General features: G+C 40.7%; 1 protein-coding gene across 1 annotated transcript in view; it reads right to left on the bottom strand.

The window, feature by feature from the left end:
* The window catches only part of FIG4 (FIG4 phosphoinositide 5-phosphatase), a 168,321-nt gene that overhangs the window by 27,438 nt on the left and 121,544 nt on the right, over nucleotides 1–19,339 (bottom strand). The window contains exons 21-22 of the mRNA XM_065401050.1: nucleotides 11,598–11,680; nucleotides 9,471–9,560 (exon numbers count right to left, since the gene is read on the bottom strand). Of these exons, the coding sequence (XP_065257122.1) occupies nucleotides 9,471–9,560; nucleotides 11,598–11,680 (173 nt within the window). The remainder of the gene's footprint in view (nucleotides 1–9,470; nucleotides 9,561–11,597; nucleotides 11,681–19,339) is intronic.

The following is a 19,339-nucleotide window of genomic DNA, read 5'->3' as shown; positions in this document are numbered from 1 at the left end:
TGCCTTTCAAAATAATTCATATTTCCCTCATTTTCCAACTTCCCAAACACTGTCAAGTACTGGTTTGTGAGTATTTCCATTTGGATGCAAGAAAAAAAGAACGTCTTCAGAATTGCTTTGATTATGGCACTATATTAGAACTTCATCTCTCTGAGAATATTTTTATGGTCTAACGACACATCAGCTTTATTTTACTTCAAGTCAGTTAAGATCACTGCAATTACAGACTTTTGAGAGCCATCTCTCTCACAATCTGTTGCTTATAAACCTAATAAAATCTGACACTTGGATGCTCTTGCTATTTCAACTGTATGCTCTACGAGGTTAGTATCCTCTGCACAAAACTCCCTCCTGTCTCAAACCTGCAACTCAACAGTAGAATACAAAAAGGAAACTACCTTCTTCTGGAAGTGAAGAGAAATAACTTCTCAAGAACAGATACAGTCAACATTTCCCTCAAAAAAAAAAAAAAATTAAATTCAATGAAAGTTGGATAAAATGAGATTTATTGTAAAAAAGGTGCAGCAGAGAAAACACACAGAAAATAAAAGACTATTTGCTTAAAGTGATACTACCTAAGGGCTTAAATATTTATTACAAAAATGCCCCCCTTACTTCAGGTTAGGGGAGGTCTGATAGGCTCAACTCTAGGGTCTTGAGAGAAGGGAGGATGGAAAGGCTGCTCTGAGGGCTTTCCTAGTCCTGTTGTCCAGAACATATGTGGAGAGTAGGAGAATTCTCTGCCTCTTTCCAGGAGAAGCTACCATGCATGGGGGAATACTCTCATATTAACCTACTCTTTTCAGAGCTCCATAGTATAGGGAACACGCTTTATTCTCTGAAAGAATGGAATGACTCATATTTAGCCTGTGATCCACTATCACCCCCAGATCCCTTTCTGAAGTACACCTTCCTACGCAGTCATTTCCCATTTTTTGTGTGTGCAACTGATTGTTCTTTCCTAAGTGGAGTACTTTGCATTTGTCCTTATTGATTTTCATGCTACTTACTTTCAGACCATTTCTCCAGTCTGTCCAGATCATTTTGAATTTTAATCCTATCCTCCAAAGCACTTGCAATCCCCTCCAAGCTTGGTATCGTCCGCAAACCTAAGTGTATTCCCTATGCCATTATCTAAATCATCAATGAAGATATTAACAGAACCAGAACTGATCTGTGCAGAACCCCACTTGATATGCCCATCCAGCTTGACTATGAACCATTGATAACTCTCTGGAAACTGCTTTCCAACCACTTATGTACCCACCTCATAGTAGCTCCAACTAGGTTGTATTTCCCTAGTTTGTTTATGAGAAGGTCATGTGAGACAGTATAAAAAGCCTTACTAAAGTCAAGATACACCACATCTATCTCTTCCCCCTTATCCACAAGGCTTGTTATCCTGTCAAAGAAAGCTATTAGGTTGGTCTGACATGATTTGTTCTTGATTAATCCATGCGGTTAATTATCATCTTATCTTCTAGGTGTTTGCACATTGATTGCTTAATTATTTGCTCCGTTATCTTTTCATGGAGAATACCATCTCAGCAGCCCCTTCTCTTATATACCAAAGGGGCACTCTCCCTTAAGCACTGCAGCTGAAAGCAACTGTTGCCATGTGGCATGTTCTTTTGTAATCTCAGTGGCCTCAAAGTTTTCTTGAACTGTGATCATTCTTTTCCAGAGCAATCTACAGAGGCCAAAAGATAAATCTCTTTCTCAAGTGTTGTATGCCGCAATGCTGCCAGCTCTTGTGAGTCCTGAGATATTTGGGCTTTCTCAAAGCCCCAGCTCCTGGAGTCAAGTAATCACATGACAATCTCAACTTTCCTTCAAAAATAAAAACCTTATTTCTAGCCCTCATGGTTGCAAAGAAAAGCTTGAAAGTAAAAGAACAGAATACAAAATGTGCTATTTTTAAAAGCTCATGATTTTTAAGCCAGCATCAAGACTTTTGGGGCCTCACATTTTTTGAATACTTGTGGTAGCAATACTTAAGAGGATGGCTTGTAGGCATTTTAATTTTTTTACAGTGTCCTAAAGTTTCCAAATATTTCAAATCTCAAATTTCATTCTCACCAAAACATAGCCTTTGCAACTACTGTCATCCTTACTGAATATTTAGTATTTTAAAAACCCATTTATATATTTAAAAAAAAACATTTATATACACAAGTTCATGCACTGGTTTTTTGTTGGTCTACTTAAAGATACTTTAACAAAATACTTCAGACAAGTGCTTTACTAGTCACTTAGATGTGAGTTAATAAATACAACAATATTAGGTCTTCATATCATTCAAGTCTTATGAAATAAGTGACCCATAGTTTATTGGTCATAACTTCACTGCTAGCATACAACAAAGCTGAATACCATTTTGGACAAAATATTATTCTGTGCTGAGTGAAACCTTGTTATGGGTCGAGTTAAAACTCCACTGAGATTGATATGTGTGAACTCACCCTTCAATTAACATAATTATAAGCAAAAGCTCCCACTTAAGAAAAAAGGTGTAGGTGAACTAGCTTTTGGCTCAGTAATGTTTTGGGTAGGGGTGTGGTGGGGGGGAAGAGAACACACAAAAACTGAGGACAGACAAGAACAGAGAGAGAGGCGGGGGGAGAGAGGGCAGAAGAGGCAAGAGAGCCAAGAAGAGCCTGTAAGCACAGCATGACCCTGGAAAAAGCTAGAGAGAGCTTCTGGGTCTGGTGTTGGCTAAAGAGATTTGGGGACTGTAAGCTCAGAAACTGTTCCTTTTTGTTCTTGGTTCTTTCTGCATTCAGAGACATAGGGCTTTGTACATTCTTTGTAAATAAATATGACTGCATCAAAGAAATCCCAGACTCCATCAATTTCTACTTCCACCTGGAACATCCCCAGGGTCCCAAACTTTGACAAGCCACTCAGGCCGAAAAGGAGCAACAATACTTCAAATGTAAAATCTTGCTGTCAGCAAGCCAGCCACTGCACAAGGCTCTTCCTAAATTTAAAGGCAAGCTCCAGTTCTTCATCTCAAGATACACCAGGGGGCTGCACCCCATTTTACAAGTGGGGGGAACTCTGTTATACAAACCTGTAACCCCACCCCGCCTCCTTCCCCCGCAAGGTAGTCATAAATATTTAATGCAATTAAAATGACCTCTAGATGTACATACTGTTCTTATTTTTATCTTTGTTCAGGGTTCTCTCTTAACTTGTAACGTCTGTCTCTGTATGTACAAATAAATGCAAATAAATTAATAAAAAAATGTATATAACTGGCCACTGTAGCACCATATCTTTAAAGCTGCTTGTCAGTCTTCACAGTACCGTAAATAAACCCCCTTCAGTATTGTCTGTGCTTGCCTAATTCTTGGGGGGGGGGGGGAAATCTTCTTGCCTAACAATAGTCTACTGTAAAATTTCAGCCTTCTTCTTATAGAATCATAGAAATGTAGGGCTGGGAGGGCTCTCAAGAGGTCATCAAGTCCAGCACCCTGTGCTGAGGCAGGACCAAGTAAACCTAGACTATCACTGACAGGTGTTTGTCCAACCTGTTCTTAAAAACAATCAATGATGGGGATTCCACAACCTCCCTTGGAAGCCTATTCTAGAACTTAACTACCCTTATAGTTACAAAGTTTTCCCTAATATCTAAACTAAATCGCTCTTGTTGCAGATTAAGCCCATTACTTCTTGTCTTATCTTCAGTGGACATGGAGAATAATTGATCACAGTCCTCTTTATAACAGCCCTTAACATATCTGAAGACTTATCAGATCCCCTCTGTCTTCTTTTCTTAAGAATAAACATGCCCAGTTTTTTTAACCTTTCCTCATAGGTCAGGTTTGTAAGCCTTTTATCATTTCTGTTGCTCTCCTCTGGGCTCTCTCTAATTTATCCACATCTTTCCTGAAGTGTGGCACCCAGAATTGGACACAGTACTCCAACTAAGGCCTCACCAGTGCCGAGTAGAACAGGACAATTACGTTCTGTGTCTTACATTCAACACTCCTGTTAATATAGCCCAGAATGATATTAGCTTTTTTTGCAACTGCACTGTGTTGGATGGTGTATGGATGGTGTGTGGCTGGCTGAGGGAGCTGCAGGATCTCGGACAGGGCAGTGCTGGCAGATGCTGGAGAGAGTGAGAAGGAGCTCTGGGTTGGTTGCTAAGACTCCATCAGGACAAGGTCATGAAGTAAGGGTGAAGATGGCGCAGGGAGGAGTATAAAAATATTGCTTGAGCATACAGGGGTGTAATCAGAAAGGCTAAAGCACAATTGGAGTTGCACTAGCAAGGGATGTGAAGGGTAACAACCTAGTGACAGATGATGTGGAAAAAGCTTAAGTACTCAATGGTTTTTTTGCATCGGTCTTCACAGACAAGGTCAGCTCCCAGACTGCTGCACTGGGCAGCAAAGTATGGGGAGGAGGTGAGCAGCCCTCAGTGGTGAAAGAACAGGTTAAGGACTATTTAGAAAAGCTGGACATGCACAAGTCCATGGGGCTGGATCTAATGCATCCGAGGGTGCTTAGGGAGTTGGTTGATGTGATTGCAGAGCCGTTAGTGATCAACGGCTCGATGTCTAGTTGGCAGCTGGCATCAAGCGGAGTGCCCCAGGGGTCTGTCCTGGGTCTGGTTTTGTTCAACATCTTCATTAATGATCTGGATGATGAGATGGATTGCACCCTCAGCAAGTTTGCAGATGACACTAGGCTGGGGGGACAGGTAGATATGCTGGAAGGTAGGGATAGAGTCCAAAGTGACCTAGACAAATTGGAGGATTGGCCATATCTGATGAGGTTCAACAAGGACAAGTGCAGCATCCTGCACTTAGGGCAGAAGAATCCCATGCACTGCGACAGACTGGGGACTGACTGGCTAAGTGGCAGTTCTGCAGAAAAGGATCTGGGGATTACAGTGGATGAGAAGCTGGATATGAGTCAACAGTGTGCCCTTGTTGCCAAGAAGGCTAATGGCATATTAGGCTGCATTAGTAGGAGGATTGCCAGCAGATCAAGGGAAGTGATTATTCTCCTCTATTTGGCACTGGTGAGGCCACATCTGGAATACCGTGTCCAGTTTTGGGCCCCCACTACTGAAAAGACGTGGACAAATTGGAGAGAGTCCAGCGGAGGTCAATGAAAATGATTAGTGGGTTGGGGCACATGTCTTATGAGGAGAGGCTGAGGGAACAGGGTTTATTTAGTCTGCAGAAGGGAAGAGTGAGGGGGGATTTGATAGCAACCTTCAACTACCTGAAGGGGGGTTCCAAAGAGGATGGAGCTGTTCAAAGTGGTGGCCGATGACAGAACAAGGAGCAATGGTCTCAAGTTGAAGTGCAGGAGATCTAAGTTGGATATTAGGAAAAACTATTTCACTAGGAGGGTGGTGAAGCACTGGAATGGGTTACCTAGGGAGGTGGTGGAATCTCAATATGTAGAGGTTTTTAAGGCCTGACTTGATAAAGCCCTGGCTGGAATGATTTAGTTGGTGTTGGTCCTGCTTTGAGCAGGGGGTTGGACTAGATGACCTCCTGAGGTCTCTTCCAACCCTAATCTTCTATGATTCTATGCAGGCCGCAGGGAAGTGGCACAGGGAATTAGAGCAGCGGCATGGCTTCGATGGGCTGGGACCTGGACTAGTGGGCAGGCCTATGTCCCCCCACCTCCTATTAGCCACTGGGGAAAGTGGCCTGGACTTTGAGGCACCCCAGAAGGGGAACTGAACTCTTTAGTGGCCCAGCACGAGAGCTGAGGCCTGAAACGCCTAGAGATGGCGAAGACATTGTCTCCAGGGGGAAGCCCTGGAATATGGCTTGACACTAGGGCTGAGACCATTAATAGACTACAGGACTAATTGAGGACCTAAGCCTAGTGAGGGCTACAAGGAGAGAAAGTGCAGGTCCGCATACACTCGACCATAGGGCGCTCACGAGAGGTGAATGCACCCCACTACAAACAGCAATTTTGTTATTTTTGAACAGATTTCATTTCCCTTGCAATTTCCTTCCTCCCACTTAATTTTTAACTTTTGCAATATCAAAGACAATTCTCTGAAACTGAGTTTAGTATCTCTAGCTAGTTTTATTTCAAAGTTTAGAAGGGTCTCCCACTTCACCAGAGTTCTGCATTATCTTCTGAAGGCAAGAATGTCCAAAAGAAATTTTTTTTAGCATCAAGGTAAATCAGCAAGTGGCTATATGAGGAAAGGTTTTTAATACAAAGGTGGGCTGTCAGCATAAGTTTTCTTTATTTTTAAGAAAAAAAGTGTGATGCTAGCAGATCAAGTGTCAGCTCCTGCCAAGACTGCAGGCATTAGTTAAGAACTGACAAACTCACAGCTGGAAACCAGACCAGTTCAAAATAGGTATTAGTCTTACAAGAATTATTTAGTGTTTAGACTTGATGAAATACTTGTAAGTTGCTGCATGCATTAACCTCACTTGTAATGTCTGTATTCTATGCTATAAAGAAATATGTAAATTTTTGCTTTATAACTTTAAAAATGTTTGCTCTAAACTTGTGAAGCCAGATGGGAAGAGTGTTTCCCCTCCCTACCCATCCTGAAGAACTATCAAAATCAGAGGGGCCATCAAGGATCATCGCAATACACAGAATGACCTTATTGCACCCATGGTGAAGTATGTGCAGAAGGCCTCGTCCCATTCCTTTGAATGCTGGAAGAGTTAAATAAAAATAGTTAATGTGAAGATTTTTCATCCCTTTGCTGTGTGAACTCTCACAGGGCCAGAGAAACCACACTGAAGTCAGAGATCCCGAGGGCTTATCACCTGGGTCCCCCTGAAAGAGAATTTGAATTGACAGGTCTCTACAACTCTGTCACTCTTAGGATTTAGATGGTAACTCATTTGTATATCTAGGTTTGCTTGCTTTAACCAATATGTAACTATTTCTCTTTCCTAGTTACTAAACCTTTACATAATTTATTACAGGATTGGCTAGGGGTGTTGTCTTTGGTGCAAGACTTAGGGTACCAAGTGAACTGGGGTAAGTGACTGGTCTGGTGGGACTGGAAGCAACCTGAATGTGGTGTGATTTTTGGTGTATTGGACCATTTACCACTAAGTCCAGTTTGTCTAGGTGACAAGATAGACTGGAGAGTCCAAAGGGACTGACTGTGACTCCATGGTAAGATTGTTACAGTGATCCAGGAGCTCACATTTGTTACTGGCTTGGTAAAATCTAATGATAGAACGTACCTCCAGTTTGAGGTATCTGCCCTGTTTTTGACACTCTGCCCTGAGGAAGGCACTCAGTCGTGAGCCACTCCAGACAGTGTGACAGAAAATAATTAATATATTTTTAAATGAAACTGTTTAAATGAAGTATTCTAACAAACTGCATATTACCCTTTTGAAAATAAGTTGGAAGCATTTAAAATTAATCTGTAGTTTAAGAATCTTTTGAAAACATCACTTTATCAATGTTGATAAATGCAAAGTAATGCACATTGGAAAACATAATCCCAACTATACATATGAAATGATGGGGTCTAAATTAGCTGTTACCACTCAAGAAAGAGCTTGGAGTTATTGTGGATAGCTCTCTAAAAACATCCACTCAATGTGCAGCGGCAGTCAAAAAAGTGAATAGAATGTTGGGAATCATTAAGAAAGGGATAGATAATAAGACAGAAAATATCATATTGCCTCTATATAAATCCATGGTACGCCCACATCTTGAATACTGTGTGCAGATGTGGCTGCCCCATCTCAAAAAAGATATATTGGAATTGGAAAAGGTTCAGAAAAGGGCAACAAAAATGATTAGGGGTATGGAAAAGCTGCCAAATGAAGAGAGATTAATAAGACTGGGACTTTTCTGCTTGGAAAAGACTATTAAGGGGGGATATGATAGAGGTCTATAAAATCATGTTTAATGTGGAGAAAGTAAATAAGGAAGTGTTATTTACTCCTTCTCATAACACACAAACTAGGGGGGTCACCAAATGACATTAATAGGCAGCAGATTAACAACAAACAAAAGGAAGTATTTTTTCATACAATGCACAGTCAACCTGTGGAACTCCTTACCAGAGGATGTTGTGAAGGCCAAGACTAACAGGGTTAAAAAAGAACTAGATAAGTTCATGGAGGATAGGTCCACCAATGGCTATTAGCCAGGATGGACAGGGAAGGTGTCGCTAGCCTCTGTTTGCCAGCAGCTCGGAATGGGTGACAGGGGATGGATCACTTGATGATTATCTGTTCTGTTCATTCCCTCTGGGGCACCTGGCATTCGCCACTGTCGGAGGACAGAATACTGGGCTAGATGGACCTTTGGTCTGACCTAGTATGGCCGTTCTTATGTTCTTATATAACAAAACTGATACAACTACTGGAGAGTCTAGGCAGCTTTGATAGGCGCTTAGGCCTGTGGAGATAAACACTCAACTTGGTTCATTTTACCTTAGATTGTTTTAAATTACAGGTTTTTCAAAATTCTGATTAACTGTCATTTTTGCAAGGTTCCTGGCTTCTCTTCAAATCTTTCCCGATTGATTTTTGGCATGGAGTCATTATGGGGAATAACGTCACTATTTTGGAACATATTGTTCTGCATGTTCAATTTAAGGTACCAATCCTGCAGCTGACTGCCTGGGCACCAAGCCCTGCAGACCTGGAATCAGTTGCAGAATTGGGATCTTAATATTTCAGACCACCTTGTTACCCTTCAGTTCAGATACCTTCAATTAATGGTATATGTTATTTTATTTCAGATAATTTCTTTTCAATTATTTACTTATGCTGCTCTAACCATCCAATAAGTATCATATCTAGGTATCCACTGTTCTATATTTTTTCATACACTTCTAATGATTAATAAAGTCCAGTATCAATTTATTACATCCTACATATTTTCATCTAACCGCATCTCTCTCAAAGGTTTATAAAAACGATTAGTTCTAGCAACTGATATATTAACATTTACTTTCAGTTAATAGTTTAAAACATACTAATATTATTCTGGACCAAACAAACAAAAACAATTTTCAGATCCAAAAGAATATATTTGAAAAAAGATTCTGATTTGAACACTCCTAATTGGAATACTGGTGGGCAGATATAGGCTATTAATTAAAAATTCTAAAATACAACTTTCACAGAAAGCTGCAAATTCATTTAAATTAAATGAGATTTTATTTGCGGGATATACTATACAAGTGTCACTTGAGTGAGAAAAAGAGACTGCTAGATACCTGTTTCGGTGGGTACAATCCACCCATGTCACAGCTACCCACTATGTTTGGGGTTTGAGCCCTGTATCCAATAAAAGTAATGGATGTTGATGAAAGAATAGTTAGAAAATATTTGTGGCATTCATGATATTTTGATATCAGACATTTATTCAATGATTTTTAAGGTACAGTGTCCGACTTCAAAGAATTCCCTCACAAGTGGGAACCCACAGCAAGAATTGAACTAAAATAAAAAAATAAAAATGAAAAAATAAACAGTACTTACATATTTATAACCCCATCTAGACGATGTTTTGAACAAAGCTGCTGGCTGCTCTTGTCTTGTTTATGTTGATTCTGCCCCAACTGAACAAACCTATGAGTAGCAGTGGATAAAAGTATAAGTCATAAAGAGAGCAAGAACTATTTGCAATAACTTCAGTGAATTAATGAAAATGACACAGTTCTGTACAATTTGAAGAGTCATGCAGTTTCAGTAAGTCACACTGAGTACATTAAAGGACAGCTGGAACACTGACCTCACTTAACACAAAAGTGAGAGTCATGATGATTAATACACTTAACTTGGTCTAGTTTTTTTTTTTGTTAAAGATGCTTTTAAAACTTTAGTTTGGGTACATTTTGGGCCCCTTTCACTTTAGCTAGGAGGAGGTCTTGCCCACTGGTAGGTTTTGCTCACTATTTCACAGGCAGCAGATGGGGCCATCAGCAAGAGGAGATAGAGTTAACTGCTCTTTCCAACAGCATGAACTCCCCACAGAAGACCTCTAGGAGGAGAGAGAAAGAGGAGCACACCTAGGTGTTACTATTGGAATTGGGTGGTAGGGCAGCTGTAGAAAGAAGCAAGCTAAATAGATGGGAAGTTGGCTCAAGTTCCATGCAGATAAGTCTGATCCTGACCTCTCTCCTACTTGACTTGCATAGCTGTGAAAAGCTGCCCTCCCATTTCACTGGTTTCAGCTATTTAATTGGACAACCCTTTGATCTGCCATCAGAAGGATATGCAATGTGTCTTCCTCCTCTATCCAGAGTAGAGGATTTCCTCTGCTCCCACAAAGCTTGTGAAAAGGAACTGAGGACAGAAACACACATATTGGGTTCCCTCCAGGCAGCAGATGAAAGTGAAATCAGTAGAAGAGCTGAGAAGGATGAACCAGGCTAGGGGCTATGTAGGGAAAATGGGAGGGAACTCAGTAGCTCCATTGCATATGGCAGACTTGAGCTCTTTAGCAACAGCATTCTCCCTGCCCCAGCCTCAGTAAATTTAAGTCATGATCTTGATTTCCTAAAAAGAGTCTTTTTAAAAAATAGTCTATAATTTGCATATAGTCAAATAATATTAGGACCGATTCTTTTTAAACTAAACTAAACTAAGAACATATCACATGAAGAGAGAGACTATAGTGAATTAAATTTCCCCTCACAATTCAGAGATGGTTCACAACATAATAAGTAATGTAATTAGCCAGTCATTACACATCGTAAAGCAAATCGAAAGCTGCACAGCTGCATTTCAACGCATGGCTTGTAGTTATTCACTTGAAAAACATGTATGTCTAAGTTTTCATTATGAGGTGTAGTTTTCTACTGCCCAGTGCTCCATTAATTAATTCAAAAGCCTAAGCAGGTGTTTGAAACATTGATTTACCAGACTAGCGTAATTGATTTGCACACCATGTGACTGGGTAAGCAGTTGCTCTCTTAGCAACAGCATTACAGGCCTTTAAAAATTAGAAGAGACTTTAATGTCAATCTAAGTTTCCCTGACTGCCTTCCTATTATTTTGCTTTTCTGACTATAATTTACTAACATAAAGGGCCCAGTTCAGGAAACCAAGCCTGCTCAGGACAGCACTTAAAGTTAAGTAAGTGCTTAAGTCCATCTCTATTCATGACAAAACTTAAATATATGCTTAAATGCTTTTGCGAATTGGATCCAAAGTACTTCCTTATAATGGTGATACAGAATAAGCTATATAGTTACTATTTCATCAAACCATGATATTGGAGTCCCAGTCAATTTGGTTTCAACCATCTCCTATTAAAACTATGAAGTATTTGTACAAGAAAGTTATCATTTAAAATCTTCGTGCCACTGTTATTATGAGTTACCCTCCTAGTTTGGTCATTTCCCCCCACTTTTCCACTTGTAGCCTGTATGCCAGATTTAATAATTGGTTCCAGTCTCAGATGAAAACCAGCGTACGAGAGATAAAGAGTTTCATTTTAAAGACACAGAATAGTAAAATACTGCCAGCTTCAAGTTACCTCTAGTGCTAGTGCCATACCAGAACAATGTTTAAATAAATTCTGAAGAAAAAGGAGCAATTTCTTACAGAGTATTTAACTAGCTCCAATCATCACTTACTGATTATGACTGAGAATGTTCTTACCTTGTATATATTGTGAGGTCATCCTCTGAAGGAACATCTGAGAGGTTAATCCCATATATATCTTTCATGGACTGAACTATGTTCTGGGGGGAGGAAAATACAACCAAAGTAAGTCTTTCAGAAATAGAATACTATGCTAATTTCCAAACAAAAGTTTATTGGATATAACTGAATTCTTTCTAGATCAGAAAAAAAGCATATTTTAATAAATGCAAATAAAACCAATAAAAAAAAGCCTCTCCTGTACTTCCGGCCAACCTTTCTAGGCTTATACTGAATCTTGTAAGAAGAATTTTTTTAGATGTATTCTTCATTTTATTTGTTCACTAAGAAAGGAAAATGTTACTGTAATAGACACAATATGCTAGCATATGGTATAATCCATCAATCTGGAAAGAACCTGAGATTTCTTTTATTGCTAATATAAAATAATACAATATAAAAAGATTTGTATAAGTAATTCATATTTGTGGATATATTACAAGTTGTATGCTTTTATGATATTTTATTTATTTTTAGTTTAGGAAAGAAAACATTATACAAGTCATTTACAAAAACCTTTCACCATTTATCTTTAATCTTTTTGGTCTATACTACGTAAAGAAAACCCCTAATTTTCTTCAGACTAAAATTATTTTAATTTCCATTATAGTTTTAAAAAGTTACATGTTCATGAAATATACAGGTCCAGTGGAACAGGGTGCTGATGTGTGTTTTAAACCCCTTAAAACTGACCAGGGTCATGTGACTGCAGGTTGCAAGCAGTGCCTGCTATAAAACAGAGACAACCTATCCTTAGTAGTGAAAGACCCAGAATCAGAGATGAACTAGGGAGAGTTGGATGTGTCCTGGCAAGGAAAGTATTTCTTTCCAAGTGTTTTGTATTACATCAAGCCTTTTGTATTGTCCATTGTTAACAAAACCTGTCCTGAGGAAAGGGATTTGGAACCTGACTCAATCATTTAGATATTTTTTGGACTACCCAGCTGGTGAATCTGCCACCAGCCTACATAAAGGTATAAATTAGGTATAAAAATCACATTAGCAGATAACAGAGGAAGTGTCAAATCCAAACAACAGTTCTCATTTACTATTTTTCAGAAAAGTCTTTTAAAAAATATTACAACAAGAACAACACTAAAACAATTTTTGTTATTACAGATAGTCTGTCTGCTTTGTGTTACCGTAAGATTTAAGAAAGTGTGATTAATTTTTGCAATTATAAGAAGAATAATTTGACTTCTTTAGCACCTCCCCTCTAAAGATCAACATATTTTGTAAACTTTAATTAAGTAAACTTCACAACATGTGACCTAGATAAACATTAACCCTACTTTACAGCTCTTATTAAGCCTGTAGCATTTACAAGCATCACCGTAGCCAATGGAAGGTGACATCCTTAAAATGTTAATGTTTAGAAACTGTCTAAATATGCATGCTCAAAGTTGCTAACTTTAAACATTCATAACATTAAATGTAATTAATTTTCTTCAAATTCAGTTTTTTTTATTCACAGCAAAATTTATAAAAACAAGACATGTTTGAAGTTAGAATCATAGAATATCAGGGCTGGAAGGGACCTCAGGAGGTCATCTAGTCCAAACCCCTGCTCAAAGTAGGACCAATCCCCAACTAAATCATCCCAGCCAGGGGTTTGTCAAGCCTGACCTTAAAAACCTCTAAGGATCGAGATTCCACCACCTCCCTAGATAACCCATTCCAGTGCTTCACCACCCTCCAACTGAAAAAGTTTTTCTTAATATCCAACCTAACTCTCCCCGCAACTTGAGACCATTACTCCTTGTTCAATCATCTGGTACCACTGAAAACAGTCTAGATCAGGGGAGGCCAACCTGTGGCTCCAGAGCCACATGCGGCTCTTCATAGGTTAATATGCGGCTCCTTGCATAGGCGTCAAGTCTGGGGCTGGAGCTACAGAGGCCAACTTTCCAATGTCTTACAGGGTGCTCACTGCTCAATCCCTGGCTCTGCCCCAGGCCCCAGCCCCTACCCCTGAGTCTGCCGCACCCTGGCTCCCCCCCCCCAATCTGCCAAGCCTCCTGCACACCACAAAACAGCTGATCGTGGCGGGCGGGAGGCGCAGGGATGGAAGGTTAGGTGCTGATCGGCGATGCTGCTGGCTGGTGGCAGACAATAGGGGTTGGGGGGGTAGCTGACGTGTTACTGTGGCCCTTTGGCAATGCACATTGGTAAATTTTGGCTCCTTCTCAGGCTCAGGTTGGCCACGCCTGGTCTAGATCCATTCTCTTTGGAATCCCCTTTCAGGTAGTTGAAAGCAGCTATCAAATCCCCCCTCATTCTTCTTTTCTGCAGACTAAATAAGCCCAGTTCCCTCGGCCTCTCCTCCTAAGTCATGTGCTCCAGCCCCCTAATCATTTTTTTTTGCCCTCCGCTAGACTCTTTCCAATTTTTCCACATCTTTCTTGTAGTCTGGGGCCCAAAACTGGACACACTACTCCAGATGAGGCCTCACCAATGTGGATTAGAGGGGAATGATCACGTCCCTCGATCTGCTGGCAATGCTCCTACTTATACAGCCCAAAATGCCATTAGCCTTCTTGGCAACAAGGGCACACTGTTGACTCATATGCAGCATCTCATCCACTGTAACCCCTAGGTCCTTTTCTGCAGAACTGCTGCCTAGCCACTCGATCCCTAGTCTGTAGCAGTGCATGGGATTCTTCCGTCCTAAGTGCAGGACTCTGAACTTGTTCTTGTTGAACCTCATCAGATTTCTTTTGGCCCAATCCTCTAATTTGTCTAGGTCCCTACCCTCCAGCGTATCTACCACTCCTCCCAGTTTAGTGTCATCTGCAAACTTGCTGAGGGTGCAATCCACGCCATCCTCCACATCTTTAAGGAAGATACTGAACAAAACCGGCCCCAGGACTGACCCTTGGGGCACTCCGCTTGATACCAGCTGCCAACTGGACATGGAGCCAGTGATCACTACCTGTTGAGCCCGATGATCTAGCCATCTTTCTATCCACCTTATAGTCCATTCATCCAGCCCATACTACTTTAACTTGCTGGCAAGTTCCCAGCTTCTGACATTTGAATCATCTTGGTTCAACAATTTTTAGTTTTTTTCCACATTTCCATAACTTAAAAAACAAAAAGATTCAATTTTGATGATACTTAAAAAATAAAATAAAAACCAAAGAAAACCAAAAATCACTGTGGGGTGAGATGAGACCAAGGCCGTGCAAAAAGAGGGGCAGAATGAAAACAGGTATTACACACTAACTGTATAAAGCATTATCAGCATATACCAAATACGTGCATTAAAATGTTCACAATTAAAACTAGAAGTCTCTCTTTATGAATGCTAGCTACATTTAATTAGCTTTAATATAAAAATAATTAGTTCTACACTGTACTAAGGATTTACTAGATGCAGATACGCCAGATATCAGGATTTATTTATTTGTAGAATAGATAGTGCTTAGGTAAGTTTACTTTATTTCTTCTGACTTTGTTACCATTGCTACCTCATAACTCAAAGCCCAAAACACACAAATATTTGATTGTCTTGTAATATTATTTACTCAAGAATGCACCCGAAGTATGTGCAGAAAATAGAGATATTTTAAAAATTATAAACTACATTGACAACTAACTGACACTTTGATCAATGTCAAAGTCGTCCGTTTTTCTAGTTTAGAAAACTTTGTATCTACACTGGTACATTAGCGTTCCTTTTTAGTATAGGTACTATTCAAATGATAGGCATTTCTGCAAACAGAAAATAAAATTTAAAAACTCTGTTCTTTATGGAAGTTGAAACAAAATATACTTCTGTTACATTCCTGTGGTTCACAGGTTCTCAAAAATAAGAGTTTCTTGAATTAGGTATTTTTAATCCTTTTCAGTCATAGCTAATTGCATAAATTATTTCCTACTATATTATTAGCTCAGCCCTCATGTTTCAAAACCCTGCATTATAGCCTCTCTTTGGATAGCTGCATGCTGGGACCCATGACAAATAATGGCTATTGCTGAAATGTTAATTCCAAAACACTCTCTCAAAAGCCCATATCTGATGCTCCAATTAACTCAGTTATGGAAACTAACTGCATTGTGTAATCTATTCTAAACCAAGATCAACTAGTGAATATACACAGGTTTGGTGTCTAACATATTCTTTTACATTTGATCTCTGCACACAAAAAAGCAGCATAATTACCACCTTTATATATAAAATATGCTCCAAAGATAGTTTTGTGCTTTTGAGGTTTATAATGGTGGTCACAAATACTAACATAGGCCCAAGTTTTGCAATGGACTGTGAGTGGGCATACTGGGGCCCATGGGCAATCATTCACAGCACTGTGGTCTTGGTAGTAAAGTTACACAAATTAATAATTAAATTCTCAGTATGTTTCAATAGACATAAGGGTACTAAGAAAGCAAAATATGACTCAATATTGTTATTAACAATGAGAATAAATTAATTTATTGCTGGTTATAAACCAATACAGCTTAAAATGTCTTAAGTAATATTTTGCATTTACATACACCTTTCATTAAAGCATTTCAAAATGTTTTACAAAAATGTATTCAGGCTCAGTAAGAGGGAGGAGAGGATTATATCCATTTTACAGATGGACAAAATGAAATGAAATCACTTGCCCAGATTGCACAGCACCTCATGAACAAGAGTTGGTGATAGTGCTCAAGAGTCGTGACTCCTGGTTCCTTGCTACAACCACTGTAAAAACCCCTTCTTTTCCATTGGTCTAAGACACTTACTCTCCATTATTCTGAGACACAGCCCCAAAATTAACATCACAGTATTTCAGAATTATTGCATCAAATAACACAAACTGGGCTTGGAAAAATTTAAGCCCTGTATATGTGGCTAACATTCATATATGAGAAGTCAATCAGTCTATAAAACAATCTTGAGGTCACTGATATATTGTTGAAATTGTTCTGGAAAAGAAGTAATTTTAATCTTCATTGTTATCAAGCAACACACTTTTAGCCAAGTGTAGGATATTTTGGCCTATAATCATGTAGGCATTAAACATAAACATACTAAAAATACAACAAATTAAAGTTTATGTTAATGGATTTAACAAGTAGCTTGACTTTGAGCTTTGATAGAGTAAAATAACCATACACACTGTTTGCCAGTGTCCCAGCAGAGTGACAGTTCTGTAATTTCTTACTTTGGCCATGAGGTCCTGGAAGCCTTGAGAAAATGTAAGCACGAGATGCATGAATGAGAGAAAACAACTTTTCTGAGTCAGAGGACAATGGTTCATAAGTTACTACCAGGAAAGTACCAGGCTCTAATAGTCAAGAATAGGAGTTCTCAAACTGGGGGTCGGGACCCCTCAGGGGGTTGCGAGGTTATTACATGGGGGGTCACGAGCTGTCACCCTCCACCCTAAACCCCGCTTTGCCTCCAGCATTTATAATGGTGCTAAATATACAAAAACGTGTTTTTAATTTATAAGGGGGGGGGGTCGCACTCAGAGGCTTGCTATGTAAAAGGGGTCACCAGTACAAAAGTTTGAGAACCACTGGTCAAGAAGCTATTTCAGAGTCTTGACTGTTCACCCAGACAGAGGTAGTTGAGATCACTTTGGTGAAGTCATTGTCTCCTGTTATTCCCCTATTATATACATACTTGGGAAACACAGACTCATGGACTTGACAAAGAACCAGTACCCAATGGAGGGTCTCAAGTGTGGACCAAAAGTCAGCCTGACCTCACTTGATCAGGATTGGGCAATGCAGTTGGGGGGCAAAAACAGTGATCCTGATTTGATCAGAAGATTACCCGGGAGATCCTGTGGGATGCTACCAGAGTTTTACACTTAAAAGGCCAGGTAAAGCAAGAAAGAAACGGTTACTCACTTCTCGTAACTGTTGTTCTTTGAGACGTGTTGTTCATGTCCATTCCAATCAGGTGTGTGCGCGTACACGTGCAGAACGGCCGGTAGATTTTTCCTTTAGCAGCATCCGTCAGTGCGGCCTGGGCGCCCCCTGAAGTCATGCCTTCATGGCACTCAATATAGAGGCCTGCCAACCCGCCACCCCTTCAGTTCCTTCTTCCCGGCTACTCCAACAGAGGGGTAGGAGGGTTGGTATTGGAATGGACATGAACAACACATCTCAAAGAACAACAGTTACGAGACGTGAGTAACCGTTTTTTCTTCTTCTAGTGCTTGTTCATGTCCATTCCAATCAGGTGACTCCCACGCCAAGATCAGGAAGTGGGGTCGGAGCTGTCCACTGATTGGAGTACTGCTCTTCCGAAGGCCGCATCGTCTCTGGCCTGCTGGGTAATTGCACAATGTGCGGCGAAAGTGTGTATGGAGGACCACGTCGCTTCCTTGCAGATTTCCTGGGTGGGAACCTGAGCCAGGAATGCTGTAGATGAAGCCTGTGCCCTGGTAGAGTGCGCAGTGATCGGAGGTGCGGGAACACCTGCTAGGTTGTAGCACTTGCGGATACAGGACACGATCCATGACAAGATGCATTGGGATGAAACCGGCTGACCTTTCATCCTGTCCGCGACTACTACGAACAACTGGACCGACTTTCTGAACGGTTTCATTTTCTCTATATAAAAGGCCAGCGCCCTGCGGACATCCAGAGAGTGGAGTCTCTGCTCCCTGCCGCTGGAATGAGGTTTAGGGTAGAAAACCAGGAGGAAGATGTTCTGGTTGATGTGGAACTGTGAGACAATCTTCGGGAGGAAAGCAGGGTGAGGTCTGAGCTGAACCTTGTCCTTATAGAACCCGGTGTAGGGAGGGTCTGATGTCAAGGCCCTGAGCTCGGACACCCTCCTGGCCGAGGTTATTGCTACCAGGAATGCGACCTTGTAAGAGAGGTAGAGCAAGAAGCATGTTGCTAAAGGCTCAAAAGGGGGTCCCATGAGCCTAGAAAGGACCAAGTTCAGGTCCCAGGCAGGAATCAATTGATGGATGTGAGGGTATAACCTATCGAACCCCTTTAGGAATCAGCTGACTATGGGGTTAGCAAATACCGAGCGGCCCTGCATGCCTGGGTGGAAGGCCGAGATGGCGGCTAAGTGCACCCGTATAGAAGACGACGGGAGATCCTCCTGCTTCAGATGGAGGAGGTAGTCCAGAATGTGCGGCACTGCAGCCAGCGTAGGGGGCGAATGGCGCTGCGCTGACCAGACTGAAAATTTCTTCCACTTGGCAAGGTACGTGGCTCTCGTAGAGGGTTTCCTACTGCCAAGGAGGACCTGTCTAACCCGGTCTGAACAGGAAAGCTCCAACGGATTTAACCATGGAGCTTCCACGTTGTAAGATGGAACGACTGGTGGCATGCAGTTTAGGAAAAAAGATATGTGAATTGTCTGAGTCAGATGGAAATCAGAGATTACATGGGGTAAATTTTGGATGTAGTCTTGGAGAAACCTCATCCTTATGGAAAATTGCGTATGGTGGATCAGCCATAAGGGTCTGTAGTTCACCTACTCTTGTAGCTGAGGTGATGGCAACTAGACCTTCATAGTCAAATGCGTTATAGTGCATGAAGGTAGGGGTTTCAAACAGAGCTCTTGTTAACGTCGAGAGGATTAGGCTGAGGTCCCATGTCACAGGAGGTTTTAATCACAGAAGGAAAGGTTCTGACTAGGCCTTGCAGGAAATGTACTGTCACAGGATGAGTGAAGATGGAGTAGTTATCAATAGGAGGATGACAGGCCCTGATAACTGCTAAGTGTACCCTTACTG

This window comes from Emys orbicularis, chromosome 3 (genome assembly GCF_028017835.1).
Source record: "Emys orbicularis isolate rEmyOrb1 chromosome 3, rEmyOrb1.hap1, whole genome shotgun sequence".
Lineage (NCBI taxonomy): Eukaryota > Metazoa > Chordata > Testudines > Emydidae > Emys > Emys orbicularis.
The sequence above is the reverse complement of the archived record's forward strand: the minus strand, read 5'-3'. Positions and strand labels throughout refer to the sequence as shown.